Raw genomic sequence first — 18,955 nt, 5'->3', positions numbered from 1 at the left:
GTAAAAATTAGATAGTTAATTCCCTTCTTCCTCTATATCAACAATATATTTCATGTTTAGGTGTGAAACTTTAAAATTGATTAAAATACACTGGTTGTTGTAGAATCGATTGGTTGACTGGTGTCAATTGGACTGGGGCCTACGTATTGGCTCGAGAAGTTTTGAGGTGAGTTGATATAACCCTTTACTAAAGTGGTTTAACTCACAAAAGCACGCACACAAGGTGTTTGATGAATTGCATAAAAGAGTTAATATGTACTTAATTGGAGTAGTAAGTACCTATTAGCTTAGAATTATTTTCTAGCGAAAGTTTAGATGATTATTTGGATATATGTGCATAAATGTCAGATTTTTATGTTATTCTTTGTTCTTAATTGGAGTAGTAAGTACCTATTAGCCTAGAATTATTTTCTAGCTAAAGTTTAGATGATTATTTGGATATATGTGCATAAATTTCAGATTTTTATGTTATTCATATATGCCATTTTCATGTTGAAAATTCATGAAGGATCAAGAACCTTTATAAATACTTTTGAATGTTTATTTCTTTCTTATGTCACGCCTTACATTTAAGGATACCAGTATGAGTATGTATAAAAGATTTAGACTTGAAAAGTCACAAGAAGAAGTTTTAGAAAGAAAAGATTTTTGGGAGTATCCTTTATTCTGAGAAGGGGTCATCGTCCAGGCTGAGGGTCCTGATCAAGGCGTTGATTTCCTGAAACTACTTGTGCCAAAGTAGGGAGCACACGGGCCGAGGGTCTCGTTGCTGAGAAATTACTTAGTCATGCTAAGGTATGATACATGAGCGCTGAGAACCATGAAACGAGTGGCACCTCGTGGATTGGGCCTATTCGATCAGGTTGGGATCGAACCCGTGCCGATCACACGGTGACTGAGACAGAATTAAGTCAGGATAGTTGGAACTCCCAAAGTATAAAGTGAAGTATTTTTTTTAAAGAAAGAAAAAAGGAAAAAGAATTTCTTTTAGAATATTCATAACTGCTATTATGCAATTATTTAGGATTATTCTTATAAGCTTTATGTTTTACATGCATTTAGAACCTTTGCTCATAATGTATATGTTATTAAAGTTTCGCCCCCTGTTGTTGAGACTCACTGAGTACAATGGATGGTACTGACGTTCTCTTTTGGGAACCTACGTTGGTCTGCGGTACAACGTAGGAACCGGATTTGCAGGCGAGCAGGCTACGAGTTAGGACTTCCTTCGCTTCTAGTGCTATTGGTGAGCTCCGCTTTTGTTCGTGAGTATTCCTTAGAGTCATCTTTATTTAGTTATTTCTTTGTTACTTACAGAACTGACCAGGAAATCTCATCTCCTGAGCAGTGCGTCAGTTTATCAGTAGAGGCTTCATAGGCATAGTCATTGGGTTGAGATTCAGATGTCATTTTATAATAACTTAGCAGTAATTCAGTAGTTACTACGAATAAAGTTTTGGAGTTGATTTATTTAAATATTTGAATTAATCAAAAGTATTTGGTTAGAGTATTGCTTTGTTGCATATAAAGTTTGGAGTTATAATAGGTTTGATAAGTAGAGATGGTTCGCTCGGTCATGTTTAGTGATCGAGTGCCGGTCTCGGCTTGTTCAGAAAATGGGTCGTGACACTGGAGAAATTCAAAAATAGCCAGATTTACAAGTGGTCGTTCAAAAATAGCCCAGTTTCAAAAGTTATCGAAATTTGGGATAAATTAAAAAATAGTCAGATTTACAAGTGGTCGTTAAAAAATAGCACAATTTTAAAAGTAATCGAAATTTTTACATTTCATGTAAAGATAAATCTGAGCGAAAACACTATTCAAAACCCGGAAAATATGCAGTATATTATGCTGGAGTTCTAGCATAAGTATACTTGAACTCCAGCATATTATACTGGAGTTCCAGGATAAGTATGCTGGAACTCCAGCGTACACTAGAGCTCCAGCATAATATACTGGAGTTCCAGCAAAGTATACCGGTCCAGTATAATATGCTGGAAGTTCATACACAGGTGCACCGAAATCCAGTATATTATGTTGGACCGGTCTCTGTTGCAGCAAAATAGTGGCTATTTTTTTTATTGATTTGGTAAACGCAGGCTATTTTTGAATGAGCAGTCCGAAAACTGGCTAGACCGTGCTATTTTTACGAAAATCACCTCTTCTCCCGGTTACTAGCAGCTTGGCAAATATCCAAAACGTATATACAAAGACCAATAAACAGAGTTGGTAGCTAAAGCATTTTTAGCTCGCTCATGGGACTAAATGCAACTCAACTCTTGGATCTATATTTAACTACACAAGTGAAGATACTTATGTTTTGTTTAATTTATCGATTCCAAAGGACTACTTTCTCTTATTTAACCTTCACTCTCTGTTATGGTAAGATCTCTGATGTCCTGCTACATGAAGCCAACAGGACTACAGTGACATCAAACGCAATACTGTTTAATTGCTCTCTTTCCTCCAACATTGCAGGAATATATTGTTAAAATATTGTAGTTGCCTTTGGAAGTCGAATAAGACACACTACTGCAATTTCCCATTCCCTTCCAATAATTCAAACACTCACATTGCGCTGGAGAAATGCCAGAAAGATGAAGCTGAACGCTCAAGGGGTTTTCCATAGTTAAATCAAGTACTAGAAGTTAGTATCAGCTTCCCTAATGTTTTGCTCTTGGGGAGTTTTTCCAAAGAATGACTCATAATCAAGTAAATCCAAACAAAAAATGATAACTTTGAATCGACAGTGAGGACTAGTACAGGAACACGCAAGACTCATCTACAATTCCAAGTGGTCCTTTACCTCACTTATTTTGTACAAGGAGTTGTTCTTGGAAGCAAAAAGTTAAATAAGAACATTTCACATCATTGAAAGTGACAGCACTCCATCGGTACTCCAGGATTCAATCATTCATCCGACTTTTTCGCACAATGACCCTTTTCAATCAAGTATTCAACAAATTCATCAAGAAGACAAGGCCAAGCTCCTTCAGCATCATAGTTTGATAATGTAGAGTCCACAGTCTGCGTAAGACATCATACATACCAATATAATGTTCTGTTCTTTTTTCCCTTTGAAAATAACTTGAAATAATACATACTGATGTGCAAAACATTCCGGCAACTTTTTTCTCTTTTTTGTAAGTACAAAAAGTTTAGGCATCATTTGACATGATTTAGATAATAGACTAATATCAGAAAGTCAGAGGGAGTTGGATGGAGTACGAGGAAAAGATGGAGAATATATAGAGAGGGTGTGTTTGAAAGCTAATACGCTAAAGTGATGAGTCGGAACTTACCTTTGCAAATTCCAGTAGCTGTAACCAAACATCACGTGAGATAACCTTCATATTCCGGTCCTGAATCAGTTGGCAGCAAAAGCATACCACAAGAAGAAAGAAAGGACAGGGGTGAGTTATAGCATCCTCAATAAGCGCAAAAAACACTTGTAACAGCACATTAGTTGTCATGCGGAAATACGAACCACTTGAAAATCATGTGCACATTAAAATAGACACAAATCAAAAGGGGTGGAGCATCATCAAGCATGAGATTACATCAAGTAAACAGAACCAATGAGCATCCAGCAAAATACGGCATGATGTCATCTTCATTAAGCAAAAAAACTGAATCGTCAAACCTAGCAAATGTATAGCTTTTTTGGCCAAGCTACAAAAATCAACTTATTTTGAGAGTGCTTTTTTTTCAAAAGTACTTTTGGTGAGAAGCAGTTTGTGTTTGGCTAATCTATATATTATTAAAAGGAAAGGAAAAAGCCCTCTCCTTAAGCCAAGTGGCAGCCTAAAAAAATGCCACATGGCATAATAGGTTACTAATTAGTTATTTAGTTTATAATTAGTTATTGGTTACTTATTTTTGAATTTAAATACATATAAAAAACGAAAATAATAAAATACAATAAAAAACTACCATATATATTAATTGGTTACTTTATTTGGATTAATAAATATAGATATCTTATAATTAAATATAATTAAAAAAACGTAAATTAAATATATAAAAAATAACTACCCATTCAAATTGGGTGGGAGTAGTTTCAAGTTTGAGTTTTTAAATTATTTTAAAAGAAAAACCAAAAAAAAATTACCAATAAAAAAACGAAAAAAGAGAAGAAAACTATCCATTCAAATCGGGAAGTAGTTTCAAGTTGGAGTTTTAAAATTAAAATAAAAACAAAATTAAATAAAATAATGAATTACTAATTCATATTAGGGAATAGTTTCAAATTGGAGTTTTAAAATTATTCTAAAATAAAATAACAAAAAATCTATTTATATATATAATATATAATATAATATAATATATGTATAATATATAATATATATAATAGGAGAGTCAAAGAAATCTATATCTATATATATATATAATAGGAGAGGCAAAGAAATGTTATAATGACAAGTGTCATAATTTCTATTAACAATATAATTATACTAAATATTGGATAATATAATAAATAAAAATATATAACGAAAAAATAATTTGATGACTATATAAGTCCCTTTAATTTAATGGAGATTTTATTTATTAAAATTTAGACAATATCTATTCTATTTATATAGAATAGGATAATCAAATAATTGTGATAATTTCAAATGTAACATCGAAAAATTAACAAAGTGACAAATATTTTTTTAATATTGACCGCGCATCGCGCGGGTACGACTACTAGTTAATCTGAAAAGCACTTCTGAGCAGCAATTAGTATTTGGCCAAGCTTTTAAAAACTGCTTCTAAGTGTATTTTTCTCAAAAGTGCTTTTGGAAAGAAGCTACTTTTTTCTGCTTCTGCTTCTCCTCAAAAGCATTTTTTTTCTTCCAAAAGCTTGCCAAACACTTCAACTTTGAAAGAAAATCATTTTTTTTTGAAAAAAAGTGCTTCTAGAGTTGGAGAAGCTTGCCCAAACAGGCTAGTAGTCAGCTGCCTGTAAATAGATAACAACTTAAAAAATGGATATCCGAGGATTTTCCTCTCATTACCTCGAGAAACTGACACCAATGCTCAACCAATGGCCACTGCATTTCTGCAAAGAATAACTGCCACAACCCAATTGCCGTTTCCAAGGCCAAAGATTTCTGACCCTGGAAATTATGTGGATATCGTTATCCCTAGTGCAGTAGAGGAAGCTCAGAGAGAGTATATGTTTTGTACCCTTGTATAATGTCAAATATATGGAAATCTCCATTTAAATGTTTGCTAAGAGATCTATAAATAAACAATCATTACCTAATATAACGAAGTAAGATAGACATATACAGCTGAAACTACAGGCATGGCATTTGTCATCCTAAAATGTTGTTTAGTAAGCAAAAGGGTAAAAATGTATTACTATCAACAAACAGCAAAATGTAAGTAAAACATGCAGAACTAGTACAAGCCAACAAAGCGGAAAAAAAACGTAAAGATCTGCTTCTCAGTGGTGTTCATTGAATACTGTAGAATTCTATTCGCTATGGTAAGACAGAAGACTTTTTTGATGGTTCAAAGTTATTTATTGATATCACATGAAGAAAGTAGTAGCGCTAATATACAGGAATCAGATAATATATACAACAATCATCCCATAAATCAAGCCAAACCATGGATGCAAACTAGCATACTCCTGTAACACAAAAATGTAATAAATGAAATAGAAAGGAAATTTTAACTTTGAATAGCGGATTTTCAATTCCTTAAAAAGGTTCTACTACTCTATTCTCTCAAAACTGCTTTAAAATGACCAAGGCTTTGATTCAAGATTTTTCCCTTCAGTTTCGGAAGTGTAGGTACCTGCTTTCAAGTGTTTAGCACTTATACTATTTTGTTTAACATTGGTGATGTTTGCAACTTGTGTGCACCTCGACTAATATACCGGGCAGCTTATCCGCCCACAAGCACAAGTTGCCAAGGTAATCATGTCCAATGAAAGTTGGAATGCATGGGCTCACACCAAGTTTTATAACTGAAATTCAAACATGGGATCTCCTGGACTTCAACAATAGTGTGTGTGTGTTGGGGAGGCAAGTGTTTTAGGTGTTCTAACTGGGATATCCAGATTGTTACTCCACTCAGCCACAATACCATCCCCTGTGTACAGGACTTATCGTATTTTATCAGCTTTCATTTTGATAGGTACCATTCATACAGTTTATTGGTTTCCTCGCTTTAAGATTAAACCCAAAATCAAATTTCTGCCTTGGTGTGTCTTGTTCCACTGTGTAGTGACACGATGCGAACTGCTGCAAACAAAGTTTTCGAGGTACTGTACACACAACATAAACCTTGTCCGTCAGGGTCTTCTATTTGAAGTAGAGGTGCTTATAACTAATGACGTGTTGTAATTTATTAAATTTTTCCTTTTCCATTCAAATCTATTGAATAACTTCAACAATTTACTGCAACATCCCAATTAAAGGTGATTCGTTTGGCTTTAGATTGTCTTCTGCTAATGAGCCTGCATAATAAACCCAGTATTAAGTGCTTGTACCCCAAGATTCTTGGTATAAGCTAAGTAGCTTCCTATGTACGAACTATTTGGTTAGACTAAATAGTAAACACGGAATAACTTTGAAATGCATCACGGCTTATCTGGTAATGGGGGAAAAAGGAGAATCCTTTTCGGAATCGGCAGCAATAAACTGAGTTATTGCATCTTAGACGTATTCTCGACATACTAGTATCTGAGAAGTCAAATGAATACATGAAAGACAAGGAGAGCCAAGCAAATGAAGAAGCTTCTGAATGTAAAATAAATAGCAGTCACTTAGAATTAATTAATTGAAAAAAAAAAGAAAATGCAAACTCAAGACAGCCTTAGAACTTTGAGAGAAAAAGGGTACTGAGGGATCAGTAATAAAGTACAAACCTTTTCTTTTGCCCAATCAAAAGCAAAGTTGTAAATTTCACGGAAAGTATCTGGAAAAAGGTTTTAAAAAAGAGCAAAAGGTAAGGAATTCTTTCATCTAGTCAGATAAAATTACCAGTTAAAGAAAGATTTGATATCCATGCTGAAATTTCAAATAAGAAATTATTGAATAATGATGTAATTTCTTTGACCAGCAATGGAGAATTCCATGTCATGACATACCTTCATCTTTCAGCTCAGATCTCAAAAATGGGATTTTTTTCTTGAACTTCTCCAATGAATCTATTCTGCCATTCAGGATACAGCTTCATTATACATTAAACATCTAAAATTTATACTTGCCACAAAAAAAGAAATTCAACTATAGAGGGGCAGAGGCCTTAATCTAGGCTTACTCAAGAGACTGTACTCCACCAACGAACTCCTGCTTGGAGAATTCACATATGGTTTCAGCTTGAAAGTGCCATGAAAGCACCAACTGTAATTGAAGGCAATTGTAAGTGAATTCAAAATATTATCTTTCAAGTGAAAACTTATTCTTTTACTCAAAATCAATAAAAGAGGAGCAAGCTGCAGGAGAATCAACCAGATTGGTATGGCTTAAATTTTACTGTGACATAAGTGGCATTTTGATTGTATGAGTTAAATAGTCGTTTTTCGTTAATTAATTTTTTCAATACAATACAATCAATAAAATCTTTTTTGCATCGCCCTGCTACTCCCCCCATCTTCAAAACTAGTACTCACTCCGTTTTAATTTTTATGAACATATCTGACCGGGCACAAAGTTTAAGAAAAAAGAGAAGAGTTATGGAACTTGTGGCTTAAAACAATCCATAGATATTTGTGTGATTATAAATCATCTCAGTAAGGGTAAAAGAAATTATTTAAAGTTAATCGTTTCCAAATTTAAAAAGGGTTCATTCTTTTTGAAACTGACTCAAAAGGAAATAGGTTCATTCTATTTGAAACGTAGTATTTGAAAGAGGTGGAGAGACAGAAATAGAGAAGTAGAGGAAAGTGATAATAATTGCACGTACCATAACTATATCCTGAGGTTCAACCTGACAGAAAACAAAAGGTTTTACATCAATCAGGCATGATCACTAAGAAATTATCAGGAAGGTAGGAAGAAAACAACGAATTATACCATACACAACAGCATGCGATACTACAGAAGTTTAAATTAAGATTAGGGCAAACTATACAACTGAATCTACTGTAGAGAACACCTAAAAGCACTTCTCTTGAATTCTAATCATGGAACATAGTAATTCTTGACTCGTTAGATCAGCCAATTGGGTAAAGCACCTGAAGGTCATTGCAGAGGTTGCTAATACCATCAGCCATAATCATGTCAGCCTTCGGGTCTGCGAAATGGAAAAGAGTAATATTTGTTTACATACACACATATAGAGATTGCCATATAAAAGAGATCCAATAAGATAATGCAATTTTGCTCACAAAGCATACGTTATACAATAGAACCATCTCAATAAAGATGCCTTTAAATGCAAAGAATGACGAAAGCTACTTTAGCTTTTAATAAAAGGGCATTCCTTCACAATTTTTACCATAGCATCAGCAAATCAGGTTCTCTGTCTACCATGTGTTTCCAATTGTGTGCTAAAGGGAATAGGCTTATTAGTAGATCAGTATTTATGATGGCAAAAGTCTCATCCATTGATTTAGGAAGAGAGTACAAATTCCACACCCTATCCCTTGTTCCCATAGCCAACTCCATTCCCATTCCTAGAGGAAAGGGGTTTACAAGAGAAGGGGGTCACTTAAGAGACATGAGAGATCAGAGGAGTTGGTAGTTGTTGGGATGGGTTGCATGGGCAAGGTTACAAAAACGAAGGAACATCTGACGGAGAGTTCAATGTTTCAATGATTTCTAACGGGGCAAATTTGTACAAGGGAAAAAGGATGTACGTTCAGTTGGCACCTCATGGTAGGAACATTTTCTTTCAAAGAGTACTAACGGCAGGATCACTCTACATGATAACCCGGCGAAATAGATAACGATTACCCTACTACAATGTTATAATGTAATCCAGTTTATAGTTTACTGACCAATTTCAGTAAAAGTTCACAATGCTCTATAGTTAGGCTTGGATTAGTTATCTGTAAGAAAAAGGATCATAATTAGCGAATATTTCAAACTCGTGGCCTCAAAAAAGATATCTAACCAGAATTAAGTTTCAGGCATACAATTCATTGATCACTTGAATAACAAAGTTAATAGCTCATTATGGCTTCATAAGTTGCGACATGCCTATAACTACAGATAAATCCAGATTGTACAGAACAGTGTAACTTGACATTGTGAACTTTTAATCTGTCTTCTGCAAGTTCAGGTCAAAGCATGCTAGACTAAACTGTGCTCCACGTAGTTACTAATCAATCTCTCTGATGTTCGAGTCTAAAGGCACCAAAAAAATACGCAAGCACCGATTCATGGTAAACCCCATATGCCTTGAATGCTTAGAATTATGGTCAATCCAACTTCGGTTGTTTATTGCTGGGAGCTTCTTTTTGATCATTTCATCTAAAAGCTTGAGTTGTTAGAGAGCGCATACTTTTATTTACTTCATTATATCTTTTTTTTTTTGGTGATAATGGATGGTAGGGCTTGGCATATGTCGGGTAAAACCGATAGCCCGAATCGAAAAAGGTTTTTTGGGTTATCCGTAGGGTTATTGGATTAATGGTTCGGTAACGGTTTTGTGTTATTTGATTATTGGGTTATCGGTCGAGTCTCGGTTTGCTCAATTTTATTAACGGTTTAGCCGATAACCCAATAAGCTTTACTAAAATTATAATTTCACTCTTACATATATAAAGTCACCTTAGGGCTTCATTCTCTATTAGTACTATGTTTGGACTTCTTAATTTTTAAGGTGTAATTGCTACTATTTTGTGTTGTTTCTACCGTGTTTCAACAAGTAACTTGAACAAATCTCTTAATTATTGATATGAAAGCAGCTTTTGTAATTAGATGAAAAAATTAATAATGAGTTCTTCGGTCATTGTCTTGGTAGGATGCAAGTTAATATGGTGAAGTCATCCTCTTTCATTTCATAATCTCATTGATATTCATTCATGTGTGAATATATGAAGTATATTTGAGCAATTATTTTATGCAATTGAACAAACTTTTTGATGAGAGTAGACACGTGTCCATGAAACTTTTATTCACCCTTTAGAACATAATTGAAAGGGATCAAGGTTATAAGATCAATCAGCGTTATACACTATGCTTTTCCCTCTAAATTAAGTTATCTTATCGGGTAAGCCGATACCAAACCAATAACGACCGCTAACCGATTAACCGATACCCGATATCTTATCGGTTCGTTTATCGGTTTAGTATATTTATAAACCGATAACCATTATGTTGAACCAATAACATTCACAACCGAACCGAACCGACCGATACCCACCCCTAATGGATGGCGGTGAGACCCGACTCTGAGCACCCAACCTAAAACGTTAAGGCATTGGGTGGAGTGGCACATGATATTATAAATCCACTTGGAAACTCTTACACAACATAATGTATTCTCTAACACCCCACGCGCATGTAACACAACCGATGAGGGCATGACATAGAGTGCCGACCATCCCATTCTTGGCAGCGTCGAAGAGGTTGAGGTGGTTGGGATTGACATTGGAATCCGGCTTCTTTAACTTAGTTTCTTGTTACAAAAAGGCTTCTTCTTCCTCTTCGCCTATCATACCATTACATCACCTTGGTAGTGCGATATCTCTCCGTGGGTTTCTTTGCTCTATTTCCTCAACAAGTCAAACCCTGCATGTCTTTCTCTCCTCATATACTATCATTTGAGCTTCTCTCTCTTAATTCAATCCATTGAGATGCTCTTGACTTCTATCTCTCAAATCTGCCCATAGAGCCACTGATATTGCTCCAGGCGCACTCATTATAAGCTTTTTGAGCCTAATCTCTCTCATTCTGGTTTAGGCTCGCTCCTGTTGATCCATCTCTCTCTACTTCAAAAGAAAGAGAATTTAAATCCAAAATATATCTTCAGTCCATGTGTAAACCTAACCGTGTTATATTATTTAACATGTACCTGAGCAGGCAGAGGTGAACATGTAAATCTCATCAGATCATTACTAGCTTCAAGGTCTTGTCATACTAGGACCAATATATATGGGAAAAAACCCTGGTGAGCTTGTTGAACCTGTCACTGAAACTTTGACATCAGTTGTTGGGTTAAACCAACCCACTTAACAGGATATGATATGTAGCTCCTTTTACTTATCAACTTCTAATGTCGACTTTGTTCCCACATCCAACAATCTCCCTCGAACTAAGTTCCACATAGCCCATCATCACAACTCTTGGGCCATCAAAGGCCATAGGATTCTTTTATGTGTGTGAGTTTTCAAGCTATTGGCAAAGGTACGAAACTGGCCTATAAACGGGCAAAGGCAGTAAGCTCGGCCCCATGCCATCATTCCAACATCTTTATACTCGTCTCGACAAACCATTGAATATCAGTTGAAGGGTGTGACCATATCATCTTTTGAAGGGAGCATAATTATTTACTTAATTATGTTTTCTACGGAAGCTACCCATCCGCAGAAGGTGCCATAAGAAGAGTGCTAAGTATGTTTATTCTTCATTCTTTTCCATCTCAGCTTCTTCCAGGATCAAGACATCAGAATGATTGTCACCAACCTGTAAGATTTACTGGATACCAGTAGTTATTTTGACTGCCCCATTGTTCCAGCTAGTAATGGTTATTGGCCCAGATAACCAAAATAAATTATTAAAAATAAAAGAGAAAATTCAACCAAGTTTGCGCAGATGCTTTTGTTTATTGATAAAGCATATGTAGATTATTCTATAAGAAAAACAATATCAAAGCAAGGAGTAAACATGTAAACTGTCAAAATAATAAGTACTAATATTCAGTTTGCAAAATTATAAGAGACAGTCTTTACCTTTGTATTTATTGAAAAGCAGCTCCCATCGATTTTTCTCCTGAACTACCTTAGCATTTCCCTCGTTGTAGAATGCTTCCAATGCTCCTTCAAGATGCCAATCATGGGTCTTCATAGTCTGAATAGCAACTTTCTCACTGTATACAAACATAAAGATTAAGGGGGGTACGCTATGCAAATAGGGCCTCTCAAGTTAATCCACAGTATTTTTTTGGTAAAAATTTAAAATGTTCATGTAAACATTAATGTTCTTTTAGAGGATCCTGTGACAAAATAAATGAAAAATGAATTTGCTTAAGATCCCGAATTGGGATAAAATGCAACCATTTGGCATTCAAATATCACAGAAATTGCCAATGTTTTACTCTCAAATCATTGAGTCTTTTCATAATGAAACAAACAAGTGTCTATACACACACACACACAAAAAAAAAAAAAGATAGGGCAACGGAAAACGAGAAAAGGATTACAAGGTGGGGAATCAAACCCCAGCTAATAAGGTGGAAGTTTAGGTAGCCAACCAGTTTAGCTACCATGATTCACCATATGACATAATAAATGTCATGGTTCCAACGTAATAAAAAATCAGGAAATAACAACCTAAACTTATGTTTAATAACCAAGAATTATGAATGACTGTAATACTTCAACAAGTCACAGAAATAATAGTATACAAGAAAATACCTGGAAAATAGATGCTCCTTTCGACTTACCCTCTTTAAGATGCACTAAAAGTTGCTAAAATTCAATATCCGACTCTATATTGAAGACCATAAAATTATAATTAATGCTTATAATTTTAGAGAGGCAAGTGGCATTGTTTTAATATTACTTTTACCCTAATATATTTTAATGACAAATTTATGCGGTAAATGAACTTCCTAAGAACCGAAATGGTAGCATCAAATTTTCATAGAAATATCAAATGATTATATTATTGATTATCTTATTCCGATGATTTAGAGTTTTAAATTTCTGTTCCTAGTCGTTAAGATGTTGTTGTAACTTTCTCCTCCTATTTAGGGTCTGTTTGGATAGTTCTTAACCATTAAGTTGTTGTAATGATTGTCTAAATTCTATATTCTCAGCATACAATCAATAAAAAAAACTCTTTTCATTCTATCGCAGTCATATATTTCATATGGTATCAAGAGAAAATTAACTCTCATGTGTCCAACTTTTTTTTTTGATAGCCGTCCAACCTTCCTATTAAATGGCCGCAAACGTCTCTGTCCTCAATTTCGATACCAAAACTGATATAGTTGTTGTTCAACCCAATTTTGTAATCCAGTTACCCAACAAATTAGCTGGCAGACACATCTTTTCCCTCCGGAAAGCTCAATGTGTTATGCTTATGCGTGGTCACAACCTCTTAGGCCATCTCAATGGTTCTCACCCTGCTCCTACTCGTCAGTGTCTCAGTGTTATCAAAGGCGAAAAGCGCAAATAAGCTCTAAGGCCCGTTGGGGCTTTAAGCGCAAAGCACAAATAAAGCGTGAGCTTTAATGAAAAGGGTGAAAATGGAGAAAAAGTAACAATATGTATATGTAGTCCAAGACTAATAATTATATGCATGAAAAACAAATATATGGAAAAAAATTATGATAAAGTGTAACATCAATTGTTCAGTGTTACCTTTTCATAATTACACTTATTGGCAAGGAAAAGTATGCCTTAGAGCCTTGATGCGACACTGAAGCGCCTGCAAAGCGAGGCGAAGCGCTCAACATGTTTTGAGCCTTGCTTTCGGGCTTAAGCGCGCCTCTAACAACACTACAGTGTCTCAAAACAATTGAGATGTCGAAAATGCTAAATACGTTGCATGGTATCGCCAAAAAAAGCTATTACAAAATGCTATCTTGACCTCACTTAATCCAACACTTGCTGGTACTATCACCATTGCAGTCGGCTAAGGCTACTAGGATGCTCTACATACTGCATACGCAACCAAATCTCAAGCAAGAATCTTTAGTTTGCGTGATCATTTGGCTCGTCTTCCCAAAGAGACCCTTCCCGTTGTATTTATCTCCACCAAGCCCAAAAGAAATTGCAGCAGGTGATGGTAACACCATTTCAATATCTGATACTGGTAACACTAACATAAGTGCAACGAATCCTCACTTTAAGTTTCTCAATACCTTACTCTCTCTTGCTCCTAAACAATAACCTCAATTATGTTCCCAATTTTGTTGAGATAACTACACTACTATTGAATTTCTCTTTTTATTATTTTGTGAAGGATTTGAGTATGAGGGAGCCTCTACTTTGCAAGCAGAATAGATATAGTTGTATGAGTGGCCATCAGACAATCATACCATTCACCTTAATGCAATGTCGTCGTTCCTCTACACCTGTGCCATTTGGCGTTTAAGCTATCCTAATCGCTATATTTTAAATAAGAATTGCCACAAATTTTCTGTTCCTCACTCATCCACCTAAGCCATGAACCGAAGTCCACATTCATCGCCACCTCTTTCTATTGCGCCAACCTTTCTTCTCACCCACCCACCGACAATCCTTCCCAGCCCAACCTTGCTTCAACACTATATATTACCACTTCAATTTATCCAATAATCATACACTTCAAGACTGTTATATAGTTTATGTATATATGCTTAGTCCCACATTGGAATAGGAGTAGTATGTATTTGTAGAGTGTAGATATAAATAGGCTCCTTGTATTATAGTAAATCGATATCAATAACATCTTTCTCTCATGCCTGTATTTCACAATGATATCAGAGCTTTACTGAGAAAATTATCATTATGCATCATTCCAGCAACTTCCGGGAAGAAAGTGTAGACATCGAAATCTTAATGGATCGAGTTAAATCCTAAATTCAAGATACTACAAGACCTCTTGAAATTCTAGGAGTCTGTCAGTGTTGCGTAGAGGCTACCCTACCAAAACCCTACGTCACTCTTACAAAAAGGGTTACATAATCCTTTAAAAAATATCTCAAAAATGGAGATCAACTCTAAAATCCCATAAACTCACGGGATATTCACAAAGAGATCAAGGAGTGGCCGGATAATTCTTGATAATCAAATATTAATCTTAATGGATCGAGTTAAATCCTAAATTCAAGATACTACAAGACCTCTTGAAATTCTAGGAGTCTGTCAGTGTTGCGTAGAGGCTACTCTACCAAAACCCTAGGTCACTCTTATAAAAAGGGTTACATAATCCTTTAAAAAATATCTAAAAAATGGAGATCATCTCTAAAATCCCATAAACTCACGGGATATTCACAAAGAGATCAAGGAGTGGCCGGATAATTCTTGATAATCAAATACTTCAAGAAGATCCACAACACACTTCATGGATATCAAATAAATCCATGAAAGCCCGCACCATCCTACGTTCGAGAAACACGTTGTTCTAGCCCTCGAATCACAGAGATAATCAGGAGAGAAGAATCAAGGGAATAAGCAGAATTGTACCCGCATCATTTTATCAATAAAATTACGTTCCTTCATATTTATATTGTGGTTGCAATTTATTTTTGTATCACAAATAATTTGTTGCAAACAGAAAGGCCTTGTCGCCATGCAATTTTCGGACGACTTAAGAGGTTGTCCGCCTTTCCATCTGTGTTGTGCAAAAACCAACACTACCACAAAACTCCTCAGGCTCAGGCGACCAAACCGCAGTCAATCCCACCGGAAAACTCCCTCCCACGTGCCGGACAAATGAGGAAATTTCCAGCGAGATCTGTTGCACGTGTCGGCGGCTCCGCGCGTAATCTAATCCACTATAGATGCAATCGGCTCAGTCCAAAAAACACTTGCCCATATCACAAGCCTCCGCATCTGAGCATAGATTCTGTGGGAAGCTCGAGAGTTTGATCTATACATGGCTAGGTTTAACTTATTCCAGTGGCAAGAGGCTATCGGGAATCAGAAATCAAGCAAGAGTTTCTGTCCTTTCAAGACCCATCAGCCGATAATAATTGCTTTTACTCTGGATGGGAACTCGATCTAAAATCGGTTCCATTCATCTTTATAACCTTTCCCTACTTGCAATTCCCCAGTTACTTAGATTTATCTTTGTAGCACTACACTGGTAGGAGTATTGTAACATCCCAGTATATGTCCATCAAACATTAACCCTGGAACCTATGGAATTTCAATGCCCTTTCATCCACCACAAATTGGTGCCATTATTATCTATATGACAAGTGATTGTTGCAGCTTCCTCCAGCCAATACTTAAAGGCTAGAGGATGCTACCTGAGCAAAGCTATAACTCCTATACTGCCGAGTTGGATTCCTTTGACTGATAAATTCTTTTCTCCGTAAATAATAGTATCTTGTTAGCAGTGCATGTTTATCCCATATGGTGGTTAATTTCCAGAATGATGATCATTTATCATCTTCTTCCCTTAGTAGTTTGTACCACAGCAAGGTGATTGAATATGGCCACTATATTGCATCTGCTGTTTTGCTGTGGTTAATCCTGATTCTACTAAAAAGCTTCTTCTTCCCTCAATAATTTTGTACCAAAAGCAGAGGAATTATATCTTGTAGCTTGATTAGTTCAACCCAACTTTCTCTGGCTACAAAATAAGTTTTTCTCTCCATCATTTTTAAAAATTTATGGTGTTAAGTATATCAGATTACACTTTACATTGCCATATTACTCGGTTACTGTGTAAATAAAAACTATCCACTATCGTCACTGAGAAAGAGGTCATCAATAGGCGGATGAGAGTTAAGAAAGGAGCCATGGAATCCATATTCTTTTATGCAACTCCTCATAACTAACCAAAAGATTTTTCAGTTACTCTCCTGCTGCACAAATATCTCATCACAATATATGGTATAGAGACATTAGAAAAACATAACAAAGTTAATTAACTTATTAAACTTCATACTATATCAAATTGTGTCCCATAAATGAGGCATAGGGAGTATAAAGTATCTACAAACACTAAAACTTATACAGTCAAGTAACACATTTCTTCCAAACAACCCCACTCCACAATCAATTGTGATAACTCTAAAAAACAAAATTCTCATTATGTAACTAAATTATGAAATTAATGCCTACACATCAAGAAATTGGATTAGCGTTCGCCCAAGGAAGTAGCAAGAAAGTCTCACGCAATATTTCCTGAAGTCCAAACGCAATATCTTCAGTTAACTCATTACATTGTCTACTAGTATACAAGAATTCTTTATGAGCATAGCCCCCTCGCAGGAAGATGAAAAAAAAAACGCCTCGGGCATAGCCAAAAAGTTACAAAAACATGCTTACATGAGCAAATTTAACCAAAAAGTAACAAAACATGCTTATATGAGCTTATTTAACTTTCAGTCCACTAGAAATTGAAAGCGACCACCCAAACACAAATAAACTAAATGGAAACCTACACCTAGACCTTACAACTTCAAATATCTACACCAATGTGATAATGTTCGCAGAAAATGAGAAACAAAGCATATCTAATTGTATTTAACTTTCAGAAACTAATAACTCAGAACTTTATATAAGGATTTGGTAATCTAAGATATCAACAATTGGAAATGTTTTTAGTTCCTTAATTTTGTTGCGAGAAATCATTCATTGGCAAAACAATTATTAGGTTATGCTATTTTGGGATTTGCTTTAACCGAAGCTATTGCCTTGTTTTCCTTAATAATGGCCTTCTTAATCCTCCTTGTCTTTTCGAAAAAATAAAATAAAAGAGTAGAAGCGGGCTAGTCCCTGAAAATGCCCAATTCCCAGACTCTAATGACTTCTTTTGGGGGCATAACACGAAACACAATTACCATTTTTTTGTTTGGATGAGGTCTTATTCAACATAAGGTACTCCTTTTTGTGCTTAAAGGAGTTTATCTAAGATTTACTTCCCTGTTTCAATTTACGTGGGGTAGTTTGATGGGGCACGAAGTTTAAGAAAGAAAGATTTTTGAAATTGTGATTTTAAACATGTTATAAGATTTCTATGGTTATAAAAATATGGTATTAAGGGTAAAAATAATTAATTTTCAAATATGAAAAGATATCATTCTTTTTCGGAACAAACTAATAAGGAAATAATATCACGTAAAATGGAACGAAGAGAGCGTCTATGAGAAATTTAGAAGTTCATGATATTAGGGCTCGTTTGGCCATAAAAAAATTTATTTTTTCAAACTTTTTTTACTCTTTTTGGAAATAAGTGTTTGGTCATGAAATTTTTAAATTTAAGTTGAATTTCGAAATTTTTCGAAAATTTAAAAAAATCCAAAAAGCTATTTTTCAAAATTTTCACTTCAAGTCACTTCCAAAAATTCCAAAACAGCTTCAAGTTGTATTCATGTCCAAACACAACTCTAATTTTCAAATATCATTTTCACCAGAAAAAAAAAACACTTTTTTCCTGAATTTCACAATTCTTATGTCCAGAAGCCCACTTAGCATCTTGGTATCCTCAAATTTTATACACAAAGAGAAGCATACAAAAGACCGTGCAACTGACAATGTAAAATGAGAACAAATGTAAATTCACATGACTAAGGTACCTACCTTGCCCCAGTTACGGACATGAATTGCTGAACTTTCTCCTTGCGCGCAAACCCCAGCTTGTTCTGCCAAGCAAATGACAAAATTAGCAGACTACAATTAGCTGGAACACATACTAAGAAAACAATTACGCACCATTTTTACGAACTGATGGAAGAAACCTGGATGAAATTGATTTGGATACTCCTACTTCTAGAAGATGATTTTCGATTCCTAAAATTTTTAAAAAGTTTTTGTTAGTTGGGTGGCTCCCAATGCTTATAACATCTCGAGTAAGCCATGATTTGTGGCGAGCGCATGGTGCTGTTGTATAAAAAGGCGAAAGACTAGTTCCCACTTCCCACGCACTGCCTACTTCCTGCTTGTTTTGCCTTTTTGTTTCCTTTCTGATTTGGGGGGGGGGGGGGGGGGGGGTAGGATGTGGCAGTTCAGGCATCCAACCTTTGTATCCTACCTCTGTTTGTAATAAGCAAAACTTGGTAATACTATGCTAGTATTAATATAGTTATCCTATTATCCAAAGAGATTAAAAACATGATATCAATAATTAAGTACCATTCACATAACACAATAGAGAACTAAAAAGAGGGTTCAATAAATAATAAA

The 18,955-nt window shown here is 35.3% G+C and overlaps 1 protein-coding gene across 2 annotated transcripts; it reads right to left on the bottom strand.

Moving 5' to 3' along the window:
• Positions 1–2,685: 2,685 nt before the first annotated feature.
• LOC109219868 (DCN1-like protein 2) lies at positions 2,686–18,630 on the bottom strand. Of its 2 annotated transcripts, XM_019384334.1 has the most exons (11): positions 18,485–18,630; positions 18,353–18,414; positions 11,840–11,976; positions 8,177–8,235; positions 7,906–7,929; positions 7,261–7,343; positions 7,088–7,152; positions 6,866–6,915; positions 5,001–5,102; positions 3,303–3,362; positions 2,686–3,027 (listed from the first exon to the last, which is right to left on the bottom strand). In XM_019384334.1, the coding sequence occupies exons 1-11, from the start codon at positions 18,485–18,487 to the stop codon at positions 2,911–2,913; spliced, it is 762 nt and encodes a 253-aa protein (XP_019239879.1). In that variant the 5' UTR covers positions 18,488–18,630; the 3' UTR covers positions 2,686–2,910. The 2 variants fall into 2 exon arrangements, with proteins under 2 accessions (XP_019239879.1, XP_019239880.1); XM_019384335.1 differs by lacking the exon at positions 5,001–5,102.
• Between the last annotated feature and the right edge of the window lie 325 nt (positions 18,631–18,955).

Source organism: Nicotiana attenuata, unplaced genomic scaffold (genome assembly GCF_001879085.1).
Source record: "Nicotiana attenuata strain UT unplaced genomic scaffold, NIATTr2, whole genome shotgun sequence".
NCBI lineage: Eukaryota > Viridiplantae > Streptophyta > Magnoliopsida > Solanales > Solanaceae > Nicotiana > Nicotiana attenuata.
The sequence above is the reverse complement of the archived record's forward strand: the minus strand, read 5'-3'. Positions and strand labels throughout refer to the sequence as shown.

What these genes read in the sequence shown, in the direction of transcription:
- LOC109219868 (XM_019384334.1), bottom strand. An exon ending in ACCTCTGCAATGACCTTCAG is followed by an intron (nt 7,930 to 8,176) that starts GTGCTTTACCCA and finishes GTTTTCTGTCAG; the next exon opens with GTTGAACCTCAGGATATAGT. An exon ending in TTGATTGGGCAAAAGAAAAG is followed by an intron (nt 5,103 to 6,865) that starts GTTTGTACTTTA and finishes CATAATTTCCAG; the next exon opens with GGTCAGAAATCTTTGGCCTT.